At 39.6% G+C, this 22,278-nt stretch overlaps 1 protein-coding gene across 15 annotated transcripts in view; it reads right to left on the reverse strand.

The window, feature by feature from the left end:
• LOC107981239 (zinc metalloproteinase-disintegrin-like batroxstatin-3) overlaps window positions 1-22,278 on the reverse strand; it is a 584,695-nt gene that overhangs the window by 513,117 nt on the left and 49,300 nt on the right. For 14 of the 15 annotated variants that reach the window (XM_032601572.1, XM_031925266.2, XM_031925265.2 and 11 more), the window contains one exon: window positions 153-203. The exons of the other annotated variant lie outside the window; for it this stretch is intronic. Coding sequence is in view for 12 of the 14 variants with exons in the window: in XM_031925265.2 (XP_031781125.1) it covers window positions 153-203 (51 nt within the window). In the remaining 2 variants the exon portion in view is untranslated. The remainder of the gene's footprint in view (window positions 1-152; window positions 204-22,278) is intronic. 15 annotated transcript variants of the gene reach the window in all.

The following is a 22,278-nucleotide window of genomic DNA, read 5'->3' on the forward strand; positions in this document are numbered from 1 at the left end:
TTACGACTCAAGCATAGTTTTTTTGTGGAATAAGTATAAATCAATAAGCTATTTGAGATTGATACCCGTATTTAGGCTGAGGTTTTGACTTTAAGTGGAAAAGAAAAAAATTAAAACATAATTAAGTTATACTGTAATATTTCAAATCTTACCAGCAGGCGTTTCATCATTCCAGAACGAATCATCTAAAGTGTAATCTGCCTCTGTAAACATAAAAAGTATGATATAATACCCGTACACTAAATTTTCATTCGTGCTTAGAGAATTCTTTTGTTAACACTATGTATTTCTTATAGTTAATTTGTTTATTTTATATCCTAAGAAAAAATCTAAATTTTACTTTAAAATTAATACATCCTAATGAGTACAAGTTTTTAGCGGGAGACAGGTGGTTTACCACGGAGCCGTAACCGCTCTGAAATCTATAAGTAACCAAATAGTAATATGATTCGTTATGTTCAGTTACTTGTATACGAATAAGAACTGAATTTCAAAATAAGAGATAATTGCTAGATGTCACATAATTTGAAGGTTCGTTAAATAATCAAATAACGCATTCTTAAAGAAAGAGAGTATTGTATATGTATAGAGTAAAATTAGAGAAAGTGCAAAGATGTTTACTCAAAGATAGGTTTATTTTGAATGACAGTTATTTTTTACAACCGATAATATGAAGTTGCATGAAAAACCACTGTTTTCTTCCCGTGAAATAAGATGCAAGCCAGCGGATAACCTGCTTCGAGAAGCCGAAAGAGGATTGCTTTATGAGTAGCCTGACGTGACACACACGCACACACACAGTATCAAACGCCTTGCTGAAATCAAATAGAAGTAGAAGAGTGACCTCCTTTTTATCTATTCCAAGCCTAACATCATCAGTCAACTTAATTAAGCCAGACTGTGTGCTGTGGTCAGTGTGGAAGCCCATTTGGAAATGGTCAAGGTAAAGTCTTGTTTCGAGATACTCAATAACTTGCCTGTGCACCAGCTACTCCAGCGCCTTGGATAGTAAACAGAGTAGGGAGATCAGATGACAGTCAGTCAAAGCTGTTAAAGAGCTTACCTTATTTAGTGCTTGTACCAGCGACGTCTGCCTGCACAGGAAACGCGTGTTTTGCTTAGAGACAGGTTAAAAATTTGATATAATAATTGAGCGAGTACTGGCAGTGCCTCAGAAATTACAACTTGTGAGATGCCATCACTTCCCCTAGCCTGGGTGTTAAAGTGCGATACAGGAGCCAACACATCAGACTCTGTGATAGCCCTGAAGCTGAAATGTTCAGGGAGGTCTAAACTCTCCAGGGTTTACAGATACTACTCAACTGATGGAGCGTAAGGTTTATTAGACATGGAACTAAGGTGTTTGTTTAGAAAGCCTAAAAAGAACTGAGTAGGTGAAGGTGATTTAGAGGTGGTTATACCAAGATTTTCGAGTTCTATCCAGATCTCTGCAACATCAGTCAAGGTAGACAGGCGTAAATAGTAATAATTCAGTTCAGACTCCTCAACCTGCTTGTGAGCGTCATCCCTTGCAATTCTATAGAATTATAGATCCCAAGGTAATCGACTCCTGCAAAATCATCTGTAGAGTCTGTTTCGTTCGATATAAGGTCACGAAGAGCCGTGGTAAACCACGGGTGACGTTTGCGTCCTGGTGTCACAGTCTTTACTGGGGCGAGATGATTCACGGCGTTTGTAATGTTAGCGTTAGGAATAGTGATGCATTTGTTAAGTGATGACGTGGCGAGATATGACCGGTCACATGCGCTAAAGAAGTCCCTTAGCTTCTCAGCACTGATTTTTTTGTAGTTTCTGTGAGAGTATGTAGCAGGTACGTGGCGTGGAATCTGTACGTTGAGTGTGGCCGTGATAGGTCCCCTATTAAAAATTTTACTCATAATCGTATGTAAGAACTTACGTAAAATCATATATCAGATCTTGTCGAAGATCTTGGGTAAGATCGTACATAAGATCTTATCAGCGATTTTCGACCAAGAACGAATATAAGAACTTACGGAAGATCTTATATAAGATCGTATGTTCATGATAAAGAAAAATTATTTTCATCAAATATTCATTCAAGATCTTACGCAAGATAGTATACATGATCTTGCATAAGACATTACGTAATATCTTTTTTGATTTATTGATCACTTACTTAAGATATACATAGGATCTTATACAAAATCTTGCATACGATCTTGAGTAAATGATGAATAAAAAGATATCTCTATAAGTGTTACATAAGGTCTTTTATAAGAACTTACATAAGATCTTCAATAAATTATAAATTAAAAGATTTGTATTGATCATGGTGGTAAGATCTTGCATAAGATCTTATGTAAGAACTTGGGAAAGATATTACGTAATGTCTTATGCAAGATCTTCTATACTACCTTGCGTAAGATTTTGAATGAATATTTCATGAAAATCATTTTTTTTTATCATGAACATACGATCTTATATAAGATCTTCCGTAAGATCTTTTAATTAATACAAAAAAAATAATTTTGTATACACTAAAAGTATAACTTTAAGTTTATAAAAATGTCTAATAAAAATTATCAGATGTGGTCCAGATCAGATGATGCTGTGGATAATAATGACAAAAAATATGCGAGTGATATGATAGACATTGTAACGGGGTGAGCATTTCTTGGAAAAAGCGTAAAGAAAGCGCTGGCGACGGGAATCGAGCTTGAACTGCTTGGCCGAGAGTCAAGCACCCTGATCAGTGAGCTAATGTTGAACTTGTCGACTTATGTGCACGCGGTACTAAGGATTTGGCGGTTTGTGGAAGATATGGAGTTTGCTTGATGGTACAGCGACTCGCGTTCAAGCTCCTGCTGTTCGCTTTTCTGCTATTTTTGTGATCCTGTTAAGAGAACACAGAAATATACTGTAAAGTTACTTTACTTGCATGACCACACACCGTGAATAGGTCACTTTATGTTCTCTTTGCTCGTGAACGTGTGCGTTGAGGTGACCTCTCTATTCTTGGGCTGGATTTTAAATTGGAACCTTTTGGACATCTACTTTGACCGAACTTTGCGCTGAGTTAAGGTAAAAGTACCAATGAGCGGCCAGTGACCGGTACTGGGACACTTGAGCAATATTTTAATTTTATACAGTATATGTATTTCTTGGGTGCCATTTCACTTGACCATAATAATCTATAACAGTTAATACTTCATATTAGGCCAAGGCTATTACTTTTATTAAGGGATTAACAAACATCAAAAATATATTAAAATGCCGCGCACTGCACTTTCAGCTTTACACGTAGCTCCTTAGTGACTCTGCTAAGAAATATCACTTTGCTTTTAAGCATTTTTAAGACAAATATGTGATGGATTTTTGCTTCCGTGAGTTTCGGGATATTTTTAGATGCTCAGAAATGTATTACAAATGCTAAATTGCGAAAAAAGAATTACTTTTCATAAAATAAATTAGTGGTCATCTACTTGTAGACCAAAAACGATATGTGCCCAATACTTGGCCTTATACAGGGTGAGTCATTTTAATCTTTAATCTCAATTATCTCGTTGGAAAAGCATGCCAGCGAAAAAAGTTTCGGGTAAAAGTTTTAGGATTTTTCCCTGGCTATCTGATGATGACCTTGACAATGTCATTGAGCATGACCTTCAAGGTCATTTGAAGGTCAAATCGATTTTTTCAAATAGAAACCCCTACTTTTGGACCCAGAAATGGAAAGAGCGGGAAATTTTACGTTCGAACATGTGATTTTGTAAACAAATCATCTTTTGTGCGGAAATTACCTTTGACATCAGCCGAACCCAGGATGCACCATCGAGAAGGTTGTCAAAAGGATTTAGCATCCCATTTTTTGTTTTATTTTTTTTGTATTTTTTTTTATTTGTTTTTTTTTTTGTTTTTTCCCTTTTTGTTATTTTTTTGGTATTTTTATGGAATGTTAACTGGAGTTAACCATTGATTAATTGTTCGAAATTACCGCCGTTTTGTTGGAGGCAAAGATCAAGTCGAGCTCTGAATTGTCTTATGGTTCTAAGTAGAACATCTCGAGGGATTGCTGCACAAGCTGTAGGAATGCGTTCGATCATATTATCTCGCGTTGTTGGCCGTTGAGCATAAACATCATTTTTAAGATATCCCCATAAGTAAAAATCGGGAGGGGTTAAATCAGGTGAACGAGGGGGCCAGGCAACTGGGCCAGCTCGCCCAATCCACCTACCATTGTAGCGGGTGTTTAAATAATAACGAACAATGCGTGCATAATGTGGTGGTGCTCCATCTAATTGGATCCACATTCTTAGCCTTGTGGCTAGGTCTACATTTTCTAGTAATTCAAGTAAAATGTCTCGAAGTAATCTCAAAAAGTTTACCCCATTCACGTTCTCTTCAAAGAAATAAGGACCAATCAAATAGCCATTGATGATTCCACACCAAACCATAACACTCCAGCGGTGTTGATTGTCTATGGGCCTGAACCAATGAGGATTTTCATCTGACCAATAATGGCAATTATGTCTATTCAATTCTACAGTGTTTCTGAATGTTGATTCATCTGAAAAAAGAACGTGCCTGAAAAAGTCTTGATCTTGTTGAATCATTCGTATTGCCCATCGACAAAAACGTACTCGCAAAATCATATCATTTGGAGTTAACTGTTGTGTTAATGTTATGTGATAAGGATGATATCTTCTCGCTCTCAATATTCGGGATGCTGTTGATTGAGGTATACCTATTTCTCTTTCTATTTGTCGAGTACTAATGTGAGGATCAAGATGAATAATCGCTAGAATGGTAATAACAGGAGGATCGTTTTCGTCGTATTCATGATGACGGCGTTGACGAACAAAAGCTCCATTTCGAGCTCTCTGAGTTAAGGTTTGAATAGTAACATTACTTGGGTGTCTCCTATTGGGATAGCGTTCAGCATAAAGTCTGGCAGCTGCTGCATAATTATTTCGACTCTCCCAAAATCATGATCATATCAACGATTTCGTTGGGACCATAATCAGCCATGATCAAAATCAAAATAATTTGTTACAGACCAGTAAACAGGGAAACAGATTTTTTTCAATAATAATTATCGATTTACAAGAAGTAAAAAACACGATTAAGCTTTTCTGCACTAATTTGCTATCTACATAACTGTTAAGCTCAAAAATTGACACTAATACAAAATAATGGAATGACTTAACTACATCAAGAATTTTGAAAATTGACACTAATACAAAATAATGGAATGACTTTGAAAATTTTTGAAAACTGAAAAAATTACGAAAATTTTAGAAAATATTGAAAATTTCTGGAAATATTGAAAATTTTTTCATTTTTGAACGCATGTCACTCTCTTTTCATTTATGGGGCTAAAAGTAGGTGTTTTCATTTCAAAAAATCAACTTGACCTTGAAATGCCCTGGAAGATCCTGTTTAACGACAGGGTCAAGATGACCATTCGTCAGCCGGGGAGAAAACTGAAACTTTTGTGGGTAACATTTTCTCCTTGAATGCATTCGAGTTCAGCTAACCAGTTGTACTGTTATCGGCATGACCAATGACCTTGACCATTGAATTGAAGGTCAAGGCAAGGTCATATTCAAACGTAAAATTTCCCGCTCTTTCCATTTCTGGTGCCAAAAGTAGGGGTTTCTATTTGAAAAAATCGATTTGACCTTCAAATGACCTTGAAGGTCATGCTCAATGACATTGTCAAGGTCATCATCAGATAGCCAGGGAAAAATCCTAAAACTTTTATCCGAAACTTTTTTCGCTGGCATGCTTTGCCAACGAGATAATTGAGATTAAAGATTAAAATGACTCACCCTGTATATACGGACCAATGTTGTGATGTCAAAGTAAGGTTATGGTTTAGGTTAGAAAATCATGCAATTATTAAAACATGTATTTGGTATTCCTTTATACTCTTAATGACAATTTATGCGGTAAACAACATTCTTCATTCGAAAATTTAAGAATTTCTAAAGTTTATTCAGAACATAATATTGAATAAAATGTATAAATAACGTGGTTCAAGTATTGGGACTGGGAATCTCGGACACTGGTACACGATTTTTTACATGGCTCAGCTATTACTACATGCAGTTAAGTATTGTTTTATTATATTTTGTTTATAAAAATGATCTTTCTAATAGTAAAACATTTTTTCAACATCATAAAGTAATATTCTTTTCAGTGATTATCCATTGTATTATTCTTATTCTTATTATATTTATTATTATTGTAACGTTGTGGCCTTGCTAACGCGAAATCGGATAAGTGTGTCCCACCGAGCTTAGGAACCGACGCGCAAGGCTACCACGTTAACAAAAGGATCGTCGGGTGACGACCAGGAACTCGCATCGGCTGCTCAGCATCTTGGTCTTGACGGACCGCGGAGAGTGGCGGAGTCCTTCTGTGCTCGGCTTATTTATGAATGGAAGCAAGGGTTCCAGCAAGCACAATAATGAAACTCTGATTATTAGATGACATCATTTGAAGCTAAAGATTGGAACCTTTAATGACGTCAGTCAATGACGTCATAAAATGATGTCATTATTTTTAACAGAGCTACTGAATATTTTAAAAATGGCGTCATTTCTAGAGCTATGAAATACATAAAATAAAATAAACTTTTCTAATAACTTTATTAGAAAAAACTGAAATCTCAAAACATCCCACTTAGTACTAGCGAAAACAAAGAAAATGAGACTTAAATGGTTAAAATCCACCGAGTAGAAGCTGAGATACAGGCACATACGAATGAACAAGCATACACATGCCATTCCTAACAGAGACGGGTCTATAACTAGTCAGTCACAAAACAGAAGTTATTCTCATTTTCAGTAGGAAGAAGATGGAGAAAATCACACTGACGGTGGATGGACCTAAGATCGTTTCTCAACTAACCATCAAATACTTGGGCATCACCATCGATGCAAGACTAAGTTTTGAACAGCATCTAGAAAAGGTCAGTGATAAAGCAGCAAAAGTTGGCGCTGCTCTATCACGATTAATGCCAAATGTAGGAGGGCCAACTCAGAAGTCAATGTTACTCCTAGCCAGTGTAACCACATCGATTATGCTATACGGAGCCCCAGTATGGGCAGAGGCAATGCGTGTAAAATTGTATGCACGATAGTTGACTACCGTGTATAGGCGAAGTGCACCAAGAGTGGCGTCCGCTTACCGTACGGTATCAGACGATAGTATCTGCATCATAAAAGGCATGACACCCATTGACCTTTTAGTGTTGGAAAGAAAGGACGTATTCAAAACTAGGAGACGATTGAATGACAAAAGCTAGAAGGAGATCTGGGATGCCGCAAGAAAGAAGACGATGGTTGGATGACGAACAAGATGGGACGCTAGTGGCAAGGGGCGATGGACTCATCGCCTTATACCAAGGATAGAAGACTGGATTGGAAGAAAACATTGGAAAGTTAACTACTACCTTACGCACTTTTTTATAGGGCACGGATCTTTTCGGGCGTACCTGCATCGGTTCAAACTAGACGACCATCAAAACTGCCCAATATGTTCAGATGCAACAGAGAATGTTGAGTACGTCTTTTGCGAGTGCTCACGATATCATCAGGAGCGAGAAGTTATCTTGAGATCAAAGTAACTCTTAAATTGATTATAATGGCCATGTAACTTCAGAGGATGGATGGTGCGCAGTCAGCAACTAAGAAGCAGACATTCTTAAGAAAGTCAGAAACGACGAAGAAGACAGAAGAAAACGAAGAGGCTAAGTATGTACGTGTGTGTGTGTGTGTGTGTGTGCGACGCAAAAAATTAAGGATGACTATTAGTGATGACGAAGAGATCAACCAGAAGCGGGCGAAAGCCTTTCGCCCCCCCCCCCCCCCACCGCGAAGCATGGCTTGACGGTGGTACCGCGGGGTTCAAGGGTATAGAAGATGGAGCTAGGCACCTTTACCAAGAGTCGATCAAGGCAAAGAGGGCGTTTCTTTTTACATCTGGGTGTTTTTTCACCTGACCATAAGGGGGATGGGTTTAATCAGTGTGAATCCGACATACGGCTGACATTGGGGATGGAACTGTTTCAACGATCCCATAAACAACATCATGCTATGGTCTTCCTAATATCTTCCCTAATGCCCCTTTCTCCGAGAGAGAAACAAAACACATACGCACACACACACACACACTCACGCTCACAAACACGCGGGGAAGCCTGACACCCGTATGTGGCGCGACCCTCGGGTGGCTGATAAGGGAGAACTCGGTAGAGTATATACCTCAGAGGGTAGAGCAGGAATAAAATATGCTCCGTGGACCAAATTAGGCCGCTAAGTTTGCCGTGCAGTGCGACACGTAAGCTGCCAAAAGGAGATCCTGGGTGGGGAGGCAATTTGAGGTTGCGAACCAAAGTGACCTGATAGTCAGTACCGGATGTCTGCCGGAAACGTTCCAGAGAGCCAAGCACTTTGTTCGGGGTGGGAGGTTCAAGAGAGTAGAGGTGGGCTAGGTCAGTATCGCGTGCTATACCCTGGTATGATGTTTCCAGTCTGGCACTGCTTACAGTCATGTCTTGGGGCCATGTCAGCTGCCTCCATAGACAGGGGGATCGACGGTGGTCGGACACATACCAGGATGAAGACTTTATCGAGCATAGATAATTTAACCGAGCAAGAAAAGAAAGCAGGAAAAGGAGCTCTCGAGATCTAGAATAAAATACGGGATGCTGAGCGAGAACGAGAAAGCATATAGGAGAAGATCCATATAGGAGAAGAAGGTTAAATGGTTTAAAAAAGGACAAGTGGCGCTGGAAAAGAGCAAGGAGAGCCTTGGATTGATGCTAAGTAAAGTGGAAATGTTACCGAACCAGCAGCATATTCTGAAGGAGGACAACGCATCACAGACAATAGAAGCATCAAACGTGGTGATGACAAAAACGCTAAATAAGCGTAAGGCAATGTTACCAAGCCAGGTAGAAGAGCGACAAGAAAACTACGCTAAAAAAAACGAGAAAAGATAAGGTAATAGCCTCTGTGGTAGTCAATTCAAAGCCAATCACAGGTGTCTTCGGAAGAAAAGGCAGACCCGCCCTGGCAGGAGGTTATCACCAGAAAGGTGAAAAAGGAAGAAAATAAAAGGAAAAAAAATATATATTAAGGCACTGGTGACAAGAAAAAAAAATGGCACTAGAAAACCACGAAAGAGACTCACCAGGCCTGATGCACATGTTATAAAAACTGCTGAGGGGAATTTGTACGCTGATATTTTAAGGAAAATAAAAGCGGACCCCCAATCTGACAGTGCTAAGTAACAGCGTAAATAAGATACGCAAAACGGTGGCAGGAGATCTTCTGCTGGAGCTACGACGCACCGAAGACGTGAAGCGGTTAAAGCAGCGCTAGTAGAAGAAGCCAAAATCAAGAGGCTTCAGCATGTAGTGGTCTTTAAAATAAAAGACCTTGACATGCTTACCTCTAAACAGGATATTCTAGAAACCCTGAATAGAGAGTTTTCAAAAGAGAAGGAAGTAGTAGAGGAGACGTCCGTAATGACCCTCCGGAAAATCTATGGAGATACGCAGACCGCCGTCGTACAACTGCCTGCCCAGATTGCCCAAAAAGCGATCGCAAGGGGAAAGCTCAAAGTAGGTTGGGTTAATTTGCCGAATTAGAGAGATTAGTCAAGAGATGTGACCACCTAGATGCTATAAATGTCTGGGTTTTGGCCACATCGCAAAAAAGTGTACAGAGATGTTCGACAGAAGTAAATGCTGTTTCGAGTGCGGAACGAAAGGGCATGCAGCGAAAAGTTGCACGAACGAGCTGAGTTGCATTCTCTGACGGAAAAAGGATGGAGAATTAGAGAGTGACCATGCAGCTGGTAGCTATACATGCCCAGCCTACCGAACCGCATTAAAACAACTAAAGAACCAACAAAAATAAAGATAGTGCAGTTAAATCTAAACCACTGTGAGACAGCACAGGACCTACTTAACCAGTATGTCCGCGAGAAAGAGGTAGATGTAGCTATTGTGTGCGAACAATATAAGGATCTAGACGAACCATCGTGGGAAATGGACACTACGGGTAAAGCAGCAATCTGGGCATGTGGAATCATTGCTTTCTGTGGAAAAATGGAGACCCGTGAAGAAGTATTTATACGGGCTAAGGTAGCAGGTGTCACTGTTCACAGCTGCTACGCTTCACCTAACGCTCCAATCGAGCAGTTCGAACAACTGCTTGATCGAGTCATACAAGACGCAGTAGGGAGGAAACCAGTACTGATTGCAGGCGACTTCGATGCGTGGGCCGTGGAGTGGGGCAGCATAAGGACTAACCACAGTGGTCGCATACTCCTAGAAACAATCGCCCTCCTGGATTTGGTCCTAGTTATCCAAGGATGCACCCACACATTTAGAAGAGAAGACGCAGGGTCTATTGTCGATCTGACGTTTGTTAGCAGCAGTCTTATTGGCTCAGTTACTTCGTGGACAGTAAGTGAGCACTACACACATACTGATCATCAGGCCATAATAATGGAGGTGGGAATATCAAAACAGGGACCCAGCGCGAGTACAACGACCAATAGAGTTAGTTGGAAAACGAAGGATTATGATAAGGAGATGTTCCCGTTAGCACTAGAAGAAATGCAACTGTTTGGAACGGCAAACAGCAAGGCAGAGCAGGTAACGGTAAATATCACCCAAGCATGTGACGCTGCTATGCCTTGAAGAGTGGCATACAATAGACCACCACCAGTATACTGGTGGGGCAAGGAGATTGCGAGTACACGTAGCGTGTACCACTGGACCAGAAGACGAGAACAACGGGCGAGGAAGAAATGCTATAAAACTGGTAAAACTGGTATAGGCAAGGAAATAGTAGATGCCCGCGGACAAGAAATGAAGGACGCTAAAAGGAGTCTTAAGAAGAAAATCCGCGAAAACAAACGACGGTGCCTTAAGGAATTACAAGACGAGGTTGAACAAGACTCTTGGGGTCGACCGTATAAAATATTTATGAAGAAAATTAAAGGAAGACGTGCCTTTACCGAAATGTCCGAAACTATTGCACCGGGTAGTGACCACACTGTTTCCAAGGCAACTGGAAGAACCAAGTGCGATCAAAAGAGGTGTGAATAAAAAGACTATACCAACGATCACGATTGAGAAATTGTTAGCCAGCTGCAAAAGGGTAGGAAACAACAAGGCCCGAAGGCCGAATGGCATTCCAAATATTGCATTGAAGCATGCCGTTCACGCTCATCCAGAGATCTTCGTAGACTTGTACAACACATGTCTAGAACAGGGAACATTCCCCACAAACTGGAAAAAACAGCGACTAGTAATTCTGCCAAAGGGAAAGAAACCACCCCAGAAGTCCTCATCATACAGACCGCTCTGCATGCTGGATACCTCAGGCAAGATCCTAGAACGCATTATCTGCGTTAGAATGGATAATTTTATAGAAGGAAAAGGTGAATTAGCGAAACACTAATATGGCTTTAGAAAGAAACGTTCAACCCTGGACGCAGTTAGTCTAGTGATTGACACTGCACAAACAGCGATAGAGGGGAAAAGATGAAAGGGAGGAAAAAAGAAGTATTGCGCCATAGTTACATTGGATGTCAAAAATTCATTCAATTAAAAAGATTAGGCGAGTTTGATATATTTCGCAACGAAATTACAGATAGAAAAAAACTAAGATCAATTAAACAAAGTCAAGTTTATTATATTTAATCGTAATGAAGCGAGGAACAACTCTCAAGATAATTACAACGTGATTAGCCATGTTAAATAAATGCGTCAGCAGATCGGAGAAAGATCGCCTGCCTCCAAATTGCCGCCAGATTAAAAAAAAAATTATTCTGTATAATGGAGGCGCATAGGGTAGGAGGGTGTAAGTGTTATTGTTTTGGTTATAATCTCTCGAGCTCTCGTTCGCCTTACTCCGATTGGTCGACGCATTTTTTAATAGATATTCTCTGTCAAAACTCACAGGGTACGTGGGTTAAAGTGATTGGTTTTTGTTTTCACCTTTTCCGATTTTACTCACCTGCCGCCGATTTACCAAAGCATTTTTTAAAATAAAGTTTACTTGTCTGAAACTGCAGGCGCGTGGGGTTTGAGTGCTTTTAATCCTCCTTGATTTCGCTCGCCTTCCTGCGATGTGCCAAGGTATTAATACTATAGAGTATACTTGCTACGCATGGAGAAGGTGGGTTTGTGTATTTTTGCTTTAGATTTTATCCTCGCTTTTCCTCGCCTTTCTCAGATGTGCCGAGGTAATTAATATTTTACTTGCTACGCATAGGGCGGGTTTAGGGTGGATTTAGGCATTTTTGTTTTAGATTTTATTCTCACTTTCCCTCGCTTTCTTTTGACGTTATGAAAGTACGGCGCCGTCAACACACTCGGCGCTGTAGCCGCTCCAACCCTTGGTAGTCGGACGCTCTCATCGTTTGAAGTGCCGCGCGCTCGCTTTGGTGCACCAGCCGCTCTAGAAATTTTTGAACTCTCGCACTACTAAGTTTCAATTGTAGCAGTACGATTGTAGGCCCATCACAGTTTAATTGATCGTTGAAGCCGCGCAGTCACATTTTGGTGCCCCAGCAGTCCAATTTTAGTATACTGAGACGTAAAGGCGATGGTAATGAGGGCGTTTAACAAACTATGGTAGTCTTACAGTTCAATATTTCTTTCCGTGTAGAGATCTCGAAAGTACCGGATCGATTCTCGGTCCGTGCGTCTCCTTTTGTGATTTTTCCTCTTATCGTTAAGTCTCATCCCGTTGCACGGCGCCTAACTGAATTACCAACAGGCGTGGATATGGAAGATTTCCACGGTTCTTCAAGTGTTCCAGGAAGAAGGAAAAGACGAGGAAGAAACCCCTACCTACGATCCTGACTCTCCCAGGCAGCGGTCTTCTATGGTGGAAGAGAGATCAAGCGGATCAGCTGCAACGCCAGCACATGACACTGCGGATTATGACATGCGGCCTAGAAGACGAGTGCGAAAGGTGCGGGGATGTATGAGGATGGAGACATTGTCAAAGAGCTATTCGGTGAAGAAGAGTTCCTACATTACCGGTGATCCTGAGGTGAATTGGCAGAGTCATAATCGGGACGATCATTCGATTCTAGTGGGGGGTTGTACCGAGGAACAACGTCCCTTGCTACGCTGGTAATCAAGGCAAAATAAAGAGTAACGAAACAAGGCGACATTGGCTCGACGGACAGAGCGTATGCCTAGAAATCTCGAGAGCTCGTGATTGATTCTTGGTCCCGGCATTTCCTTTGAGTGATTTCTCCTCTCATCGTCAAGTCTCACCCTGTTACAACATTTGGTTTATTACTTTGCGGTTTACGGTATTTTAGGATGATCACGTAAAAAATCATGAAACACGCCAGCTAAAATATTTATTTGAGTTTACGGAAAAGCTTATCTTTATTTTGTTAAGCTTCTACCCTGGTTTTTATAAAGAAAAAAATACTAAAAATAAAGTAGTTTTTTTAATATAAAATAAAATTTACAACCCTTTGGGTCATAAACACATCTTATATCTTTGTCTTCTTATAACAAATATTTTCCACTCGGTTTTATCACAAAATATTAATTAGAAGTCGGGATGTAATAAAAAAAAAACGATTTTTGGGGGTAAAATTTGGAGTTGGTTTTCACCCCTTTAAAGTGGATGTCGGCACAAAAAAAAAATACATGTCCCTTATTTTACTTCCTTTCTAAAGAAGCTTTGTTATAGTGATTTTTGGAGTTTGTCTAAAAACATGTTGGAAGTGTGATTTATAGTATTTTAAGTCGAAAAATAGTGTTTTTGGAAAATGTCCGTATGGATGTATGTGTGTGTGCGTATGTATTTGCCTGTATCTCAGCTTCTACTAAGTGGATTCCGAACCACCAAGTCTCGTTTTTTTTAATTTTTACTGTAACATGGTGGGAAAAAGTCCGTTTTTACATTTTTGAACTCGTTTTTTTAATGGTGATTTTTTAGTTTTGAGAGTTCAATTTTTTCTTATGAAGTTATCGAAAAAATAATTTAAAGTAAATTGCTTGATGTACCTTTTAGATAATAAAATTACCTATCTCTATACCGCAGAAAATTTATATTATCGTTTGTCGTTCTTTTATTATACACGATAAAGCGCAATTTATTGAAATCTTTTTCGCTTAAAAACTAAATGTCAAACCTTTATAAAAATTTACATAATTATTGAAGATTATTAGAAATATACACCACTATAATTCTAAGCCATTTCATGAGGCATATCTGTAGAGAAACGCCAAAAACTAAAAAACAGTTGTTTTTCGATGAAATTTGATAACCGGAGTTAAAAGGCAATAATCAAGTTCAAATTTTGAATTTAGTTCACATTACACAGTACAATTAGCCCTTTTTTTAGGCTGTTAACTGTACCAGTTAATTTCGAAAATATCTAGGTTCTAAAATTTGGTTTTTCACCTTGTATACTCTGTTTAACTAAAAATGCATCATTCCTATTTCAGCTTCTATAAAATAAATTTTAATTTACCTAAGTTCGTTTTTACTGTTTTCTTTTTATTAATTTATGAAAAACAAGATTTTTAGCCTTGCATGTACGTTTCTTTCATGGCGATATTTCGTCTAATAACCATTAATTAATTATAGCTCGGCGAGCGAAAGAGAAAGAATATTACAAATTTTAAGTAATTTTAAGTGATTTTATTTATTTGATCCCGAGAAATCGATTAAATACTAAAAATACACGCTTTTCTGTGTCACAATAACTGGCAACCTCCGCTACAGCGGGAGGGAATGGCTCTCACAATCGAAATGAGAAGATTGTCATTCACTTTAGATGCATGAAAACGAGTTTTCTCCACACCTGCACCGAAAGTACTACATTTCCTCCCGGGCGCCTGGAGAGGAATGTGCATTTTTGGTGCTGGTGTGAAGACAAATAGTATACGCACCACGGGAGGAAAATTGAACAGCCCATGCCTCGTGTTTGCCACCCTCGCCTTCGGCTCGGGTGACAATTTACACCAAATATGGACTGTCCAAGTTTTTTCCTCCCTAGGCACGTAATATACTATTTTTTATGCACGTGTTAAGAATTAGTATATTGTGCAACTGTGGGAAGTGGGGAAGGGCTATTCCTAACGAGGGTGAGATTTGAGCACAAGTTGGAGTCGAGGGCGTCAAATTTTTCTTCTGTCTAACTAAAACCTGCATCATTTTTATCTCAGCTTCTATAATAGTACATTATGCAACAAGGGAGTAAAGTCGTTGATCACTCCTGCGGGCGAGAGTTTACTGCCCGAGCGAAGCAAGGGCAGTAAATCACCCGAGGGAATAATCGACTTTACTCTCCTGTTGCATATAGTGCTTTATTCACGACTGAACTGTGTAGCCACTTTATTTCTTGAAAAGTGGGACCAACAACAGCTAAATTGAATAAATTAATACAATTTTTGTTAAATATTCAAAATATTCAGAATTTTTTAATTTTTTTTTTATAATTTTACTACTTTGTAACATTTTTTAAAATTTTTTTTTCAAATTTTCAAAAATTTCCAAAATTTTGCGGGAATAAAGAATTTATTTCCCGCATTTTGCGAGAATAAAATTCTTTACGGGAAAAAAAAATGAGGGAATAAAATGCTACTTTAGTAATATTAGCCATATATTATGTATATTATTCCATAATATTATGTATGGAGTAAAAACAATTTTGATATTAAAGAAATACATAATGCTGAAGAGAGCTACGTGCTAAAGAATAGGCAGCTGTTTTTTTTTTTTTTTTTATTTTGAGTACTATAACATATTAAAAACTTCTTAAAATCGGTGTGGTCAGGTTGGGAAAAGGGGGGAGTTTCTTCGTCAGTATTGTTATCTGAGAAGAAAATTTCTGTCGTGCCGAAACGTAAGAACACGCGTTTTTCAGTTCTTGTTTGGCGGTTTTACCGTCAGCTTTATGAATAGGCACTGCTTTGATCCAACGAGTTAAAGTGCCAAAAGAGATGAGTATTTAAGAGTGGCCTTTGGTAGAGGCCTTCCAATATCTTATAATCAGGGTAATCCGTTGACTTTTCTGCGAATAAAGCCATCTTGCGGTTATATCACCAATTTTTTGTGCATGGTTTACCACACTTAATGGAGGTCACTTACGTCCTCCTCATCTTCCTACATCCTTGACAAAGCGTCAGGAAAGTAGTTGAGTGCGCCTTTTCGATGCATGACTTTGAACTCATAGGCTTGTAACTCTAAAGCCCATCTGGCCAAGCTGCCTGCATAATTTCGCATATTATACAATAACTCCAAACTGCTGTGGCTCCGCCATAAGTCCGAAATTTTCTGATTGCCTACGGCAAGACATTCTCAAATACGAAAAAAACGTGTAATTCAAATTTTGGCCCGATAGTCTTATCAGAGAGCTGTTGAAACATTGATGGCCCACCGATTACACCATAGGGCATACTAGTAAATTCGAATAATCCAAGGCCTGGCACTATGAAAGCAGTGAGGTGTGTATCTTCTTCTTTCATTAGTATTTGGTCATATGCAAACTAGCTTTCGAAACGTCGTTAAGCTTAAAGGTACAGCCAAGAATCGCTTCATCAATTGGTAACCATCTATCTAAGACTTCCTCTTCACTGAGACTGTGTCACTTTCGCTTTTCCAACAGCGGCCAATGCATTTGTTACGTCTTCCGTAAGAGTAAAAGGCTCTAAAGGTGTCGTCTTAGTTGTACCCTCTATTTTTAAGCAGTTCTCCCTCGGAAAAAGTACAGCATTGAACGCACGCATGAAGCCAGTTCCCAGGATACATTCTGAGTCTAACTAACTCATAACCATTACCTTCAAATATTGACGTTGATCTAGTACATCGAAAGGCAAGCATAAATTGGCACAAGCTATCGATTCGCCAGCTTTGCTCCTGATCCTTTATAAGGCGTGATCAACTGTTCACATGCCGATGTAATCTGTAATTTTACTGAACATATTACGGTGCGAACTGCGCCAGAATCACACAAAGCACAAATGCGGAATTCGCCCACTTCGACCTGCAGCCTCTGCTAGCTACAGTCTATGTTGGAAGGATCGTACGTCTACCTTCAGCGGCATAATCGCAGCGTCATCCTTCGTGCCTGTAGGTTTCTTCGACTACTTTCGGAAATATAGGAATCTCACCTACTTATTCCCTAGCCCTTTTCCCAACTATAACAAGCATTCTGGGTATATTACTCTTTATAAGTAATTCTTTCCCCCTTCCAAGATCCTGCCGGACTGAAATACGTTGTTCTCCTTTCGAGCCTTGGTTGGAAGTTCATTGCAGTCGCGTTTAGCTCTTTATTCTGTGTGCTGTGAGCCCTTGGTTCTTTATGCTTTATGACAAAGGTGTCCTTAAACTGTTCCTGTCTTTGGGATTGCGAACTCGCTGTCTGAAAAGCAGAAGCCTGTGTTGGTTGCCAATATGATCGCGAGTTGTCGAGGCGGATCTCGCCAGTGGTTGGCATGCAGTGAGTGTATTAAGAAAATCACTCGTTATTGGGAATACTGCAAGCAACCACATAAGCAGCGGTAGAGCAGCGTGGTTCCCGCGCACCGAAATTGAAAGGCGACCTAGCGTATCGTGTGACGTCACACGCACATTAGCTGCCGAATCGCTCAAGGCGCAAGACTGTTCGGTGAGCAATTTATATACTTGCGCGAGAGTGCATTATAGTCGCAATAGTGTAAGTGTACACAGGGGCACTTTCGCGAAAAATTGTGATTCGAATATTTCGAGAGTAAAGAATTGTAAATTGGCGTAGATGCCGAATATTCTGAGGTGGAAAAATTTTAATTGACAGTTTTAAATCAATCAGGAATATTAACTATATAGAAAATTTTATTTGAACTTTAAGTTTCTTTTTTTTCTTTTTTATTTCTTTTTTTCTGTCAAATGCGAGAAAAATATTTTTGTAGATTTATCAGGAAGTAAAAAAATTCTCTCTAAAAACTTCAACAAAGAGAATAGAGTGATGAGCTGTCAGTTCTACGAATCGCTTAGATAAACACTTATATCAGTGCACGGTTCAAACACAGAAAAGTCAAGGATTTTTTTTTTTCTCTTCTCGTCTCTCTTTGATTAACTGGTTTATGCTGTACGTAAAGTACAGACTTTGTGGTGATTGCAAACTAAGAAGAATATTATAAAATTAAAACAATTAAACATTGTTTCTTTTTGCTAACGAAATTGGAGGGACAAATTTTCTTCACTGCACAATCTAATAGATTTTTCTTTATTTATATTTATTAAAAATTTTGCATTTCTATAGATTTTCCTTTATTTATTCTCATTTACTACTGCGCATAATTAAATGACAAAACGAGAAAATGGATAAGCATGGTACTAGTCACATTGACGTAGCACGACAGGTAGCAGAATGGGCATACGAGTTGCCAGAAGAAAGTATAAGAGATGCTCTTATTAATCTAGAATTAAAAGTAGATAGTAATCCATTTCAGAACATAGACAAGTTAATTTTTCGACTATCGCCGACCCTTTGAAATCGCTCACGAAGAAAGATGTCAAGTATCAATGCGGTGACTCGCAAAAGATAGCTTTTGAGCAGGTAAAAGCATTGATCGCTTCTGCTCCAGTTCTGCATCGTCCGTCTTTTGATTACCTATTTCGGACCCTTGAGTTTCAGGCATATGACAATTACATAGTACATGGGAAAGGTTGGCTTAACTATGTTCCTGATGCCTTGTCGAGGATGTACGAGGATGACGCAAGCGACAAAACGCCGATCTCCTCTGTCTAGTCCAACGACTTATGTGACAACGACGGCTGGTACGACACGTTGGTTGCTCAAGTTTTGTACAAACCCACTAAGCACCTATATTACAAAGTTGTAGCAGGCTATTTATACTACTATCGTCTCGATGCAATGCTCAAAGATATTGTAGAAGAACAGGATGCTAAGAAAATGGTCTTACGGGCAGATAAAATTGTTCAAGTATTACGAGAATCGCACGGTCGTCTGCGCATCGCATACCCGTGTGTGTGCTCGTGTCTTAAATCCAGTTCTTCCTAACAATACATTTACACTTGATTCAATAGAAATACTGTGTTGACTTTTACTCACTACCTCGAATTCGCTTCCCGCTTCCCTTACAGACAAAGTTCCCCGCCGCCTCCGCGGGCACGCGTGTCACTTCACAACACACGTGCTAAAAAATCAGCAGCTAGTCAAATCACGACATTGGCCGGACAACTGTGTCCATTATCTGGACAGTGGACTATTTTCGCGAGGTAGTCCCCTGGCTGCGGTAGCTGCATAGCACTCAGCCACGTCTGCGCGGCTACCGTCGTCATAGCTACTTCGTTATCATATATATATATATATATATATATATATATATATATATATATATATATATATACAGGGTGACCCAATTTAAACGGGCACCGCTCATAACTCGTCAGGGACAGCCACAATCGAAAAAATGGTAGAGACCAAAGTTGTAGGATATCGAAGGAGCAACCCGATGGTGACCTTGGATTTGACCTTGAACGCGTTTTTCAAGGTCATTTGAAGGTCAACTTTGGATTTTTAAATAGGAACCCCATTCTTTTATTGCGGGAATGGAAAGAGCGGTAAATTTTACGTTCAGAATGGAATGTTCGGTTGCGGCACTGAAGGTCATCGCAAGGTCATGCAGCCAGAATGAAACCCCGCCTACGTAATTCCTCTAGCAACGCCAAATTAAAAAAATAATATTTTTGGCGGAAGGCCGAGTGTGAGACTCTTTCGACAATTTTCGGAGGCTATTTTTATTTTTGCAAATCGAAAGTTCGGGCGGCAGGTACGGCGCGGGGCCGGGGCGCCTGCTTGAAAATCATTCGTGAGTTAAGCGTCGTAGGGGAAGGTTCGACGGAGTCGCGGTGGCAAGACTGAGCGCGGGACTTATTTTAAAAGGCTTATTTCGGGAGCCATTTTTATTTTTCGCACATCAGGAGTTCGGGTAGGTAGGTGGCGACCACCTAGAGGAGTCATTCGCAAGTTAACCGTCGGAAGGGATCATTCGGGGAATAGCGAGACTTATGTTTGGACGCTAGCGAGGGCTCATTTGCGTCTTGGCCGCTGGACAGAGAACATCTAAGAAGGGATTTCATCTCGGATACAAAGTAAAAGTAAAGTTTGAAAAAAAATAATTTGACCTTGAAATGACCTTGTAGGACTGGCTCAAATTCGAGGTCACAATTCTCCCCCCCCCCCCCTATACAACAACTTTGGTCTCTACCAATTTTTTTAATTTGGCGTTGCTAGAGGAATTACGTAGGCGGGGTCTCATTCTGGCTGCATGACCTTGCGATGACCTTCAGTGCCGCAACCGAACATACCATTCTGAACGTAAAATTTACCGCTCTTTCCATTCCCGCAATAAAAGAATGGGGTTCCTATTTAAAAATCCAAAGTTGACCTTCAAATGACCTTGAAAAACGCGTTCAAGGTCAAATCCAAGGTCACCATCGGGTTGCCCCTTCGATATCCTACAACTTTGGTCTCTACCATTTTTTCGATTGTGGCTGTCCCTAACGAGTTATGAGCGGTGCCCGTTTAAATTGGGTCACCCTGTATATTGTTATGATCAGGTTGGAGTAATAAAAATAACAACACGTTATCAATTCCATAAGAGTGGGAGTTTGTTGGAGTCTTGTCAAGTTCAGTTAAACTCGCTCCAGAAAGTTTAACATAACCTAGTTTCCCTGATTTGTTGACAAAGTCGGACAATTAGACTTGAAATGTTCTTTTTTACCACAATTCCAACACTGTATTCCTTTTACAAAATCTTGAAAATTCTGTCTGCCTGACGGCTGAGATGACGAACTAACACTCTTTGGAAATGATGAAGAGGTATAATTATTTCTCTGAGCTAGATGTTGAAGTCACTTGTCCTGATCTTTGATAACTTTAACTTCCATAGCTCTTGCCAGATCAATTTGAAGCGAATCAATTCTTTCTAATTGAAGAATTTTTCGAATTGAATTGTCGAAAATAGCAATTACAAATTGAGCACAGGCGATTTTATCTTGAGTTTTAAAAGGACAATCAGGATAAATCAAACCAGCTAATCTCATAAGATCAGCAGCTAATGTTGGAAAATCTTCACCCCGTTGTTGACGCCTGTTCTGAAATTGGAAATAATAGGTTGGTGCAAAATGTGCATCACCAAAACGTAACTCTAAACTTGATTTTAACTTATCAAAATCTATTGGATAAGTATCTTTATAGCTATCAAGAACAGATTTAGCTTTTCCCCGTAAAGAAGCAGCTAAAGCAACCATCATCCTAGCACTATACCAACTATTTGCTCTAGCAATTAATTAAAATTGATTCAAAAACTCACGCAGTGGTGTTGTACCATCATAAGTATCCGGTTTGAGATTATAACCTAAACTAATACTTTGTGTTGATTGTGTAGTGTCCAGTGGGTGTACATTATTAGACCTTAACCTATCGGATGTGCCAGTCGTTATAGCAGAATTTGACTTAGCTCAGTTAATCGTCATTCGAGATCCTGTTGTTTCCTTGTCCACTCTGACCGTTCTGTGAGTAATGCCTCGTGTGACCGTTGCCGATGTCTTCAATTAGGCGCTTCATTTTCTCCTCATAGTCCTCGCGAAGCCGTCTCTCGGACAGAAAATCCTGATCCCGTCGTCGAAGCTCGTCGGAAAGGTTTACTTCTTCCACAGAACGTTGAGATAAACGGACTTCCAAATCTTTTTGTTGAGCATGTTCGTTTTCTAGTTGTATCTTCAAGTTGTTTATTTCCTTAATAGCAGCCACCAGTGTTTGATTTGAAACATTAGTGTGTGTAGTGAGGATTGGGGTTTGTGAAGATTGTGTGCGTCCGAAAACATTTGTGTCCTCCAGATTCGTCTGTTCAAGATTCAATAAATCCACTTCTTCTCGTGAATCATCAATGGATTTGCTGGTGCGTCCGGCTTGTGTGGTGTTCTTGGAAGCATCTTGCCAGATCGAAGATGCATAAAATAATCACTCAAAAACACTAATATCCCGGACGAGCCCCCAAAATGTTATGATCAGGTTCGGGTAATAAAAATAACAACACGTTATTTATAGAAAATCACTCTTGAACTCGGACTCTTTATTCGAACGTAAATACAACTGTTCTCAACAGCTGACAGAACCAGACTGAACATAAACAATAACATCCGCGACGTCGTTGATCTCGTACTAAGGTCGCTATGCGCGATTCTTGGTGTTCGAATCGCGTAACGTTCAGGCTCGGTCACA

Source organism: Nasonia vitripennis (assembly GCF_009193385.2).
Source record: "Nasonia vitripennis strain AsymCx chromosome 2 unlocalized genomic scaffold, Nvit_psr_1.1 chr2_random0008, whole genome shotgun sequence".
NCBI lineage: Eukaryota > Metazoa > Arthropoda > Insecta > Hymenoptera > Pteromalidae > Nasonia > Nasonia vitripennis.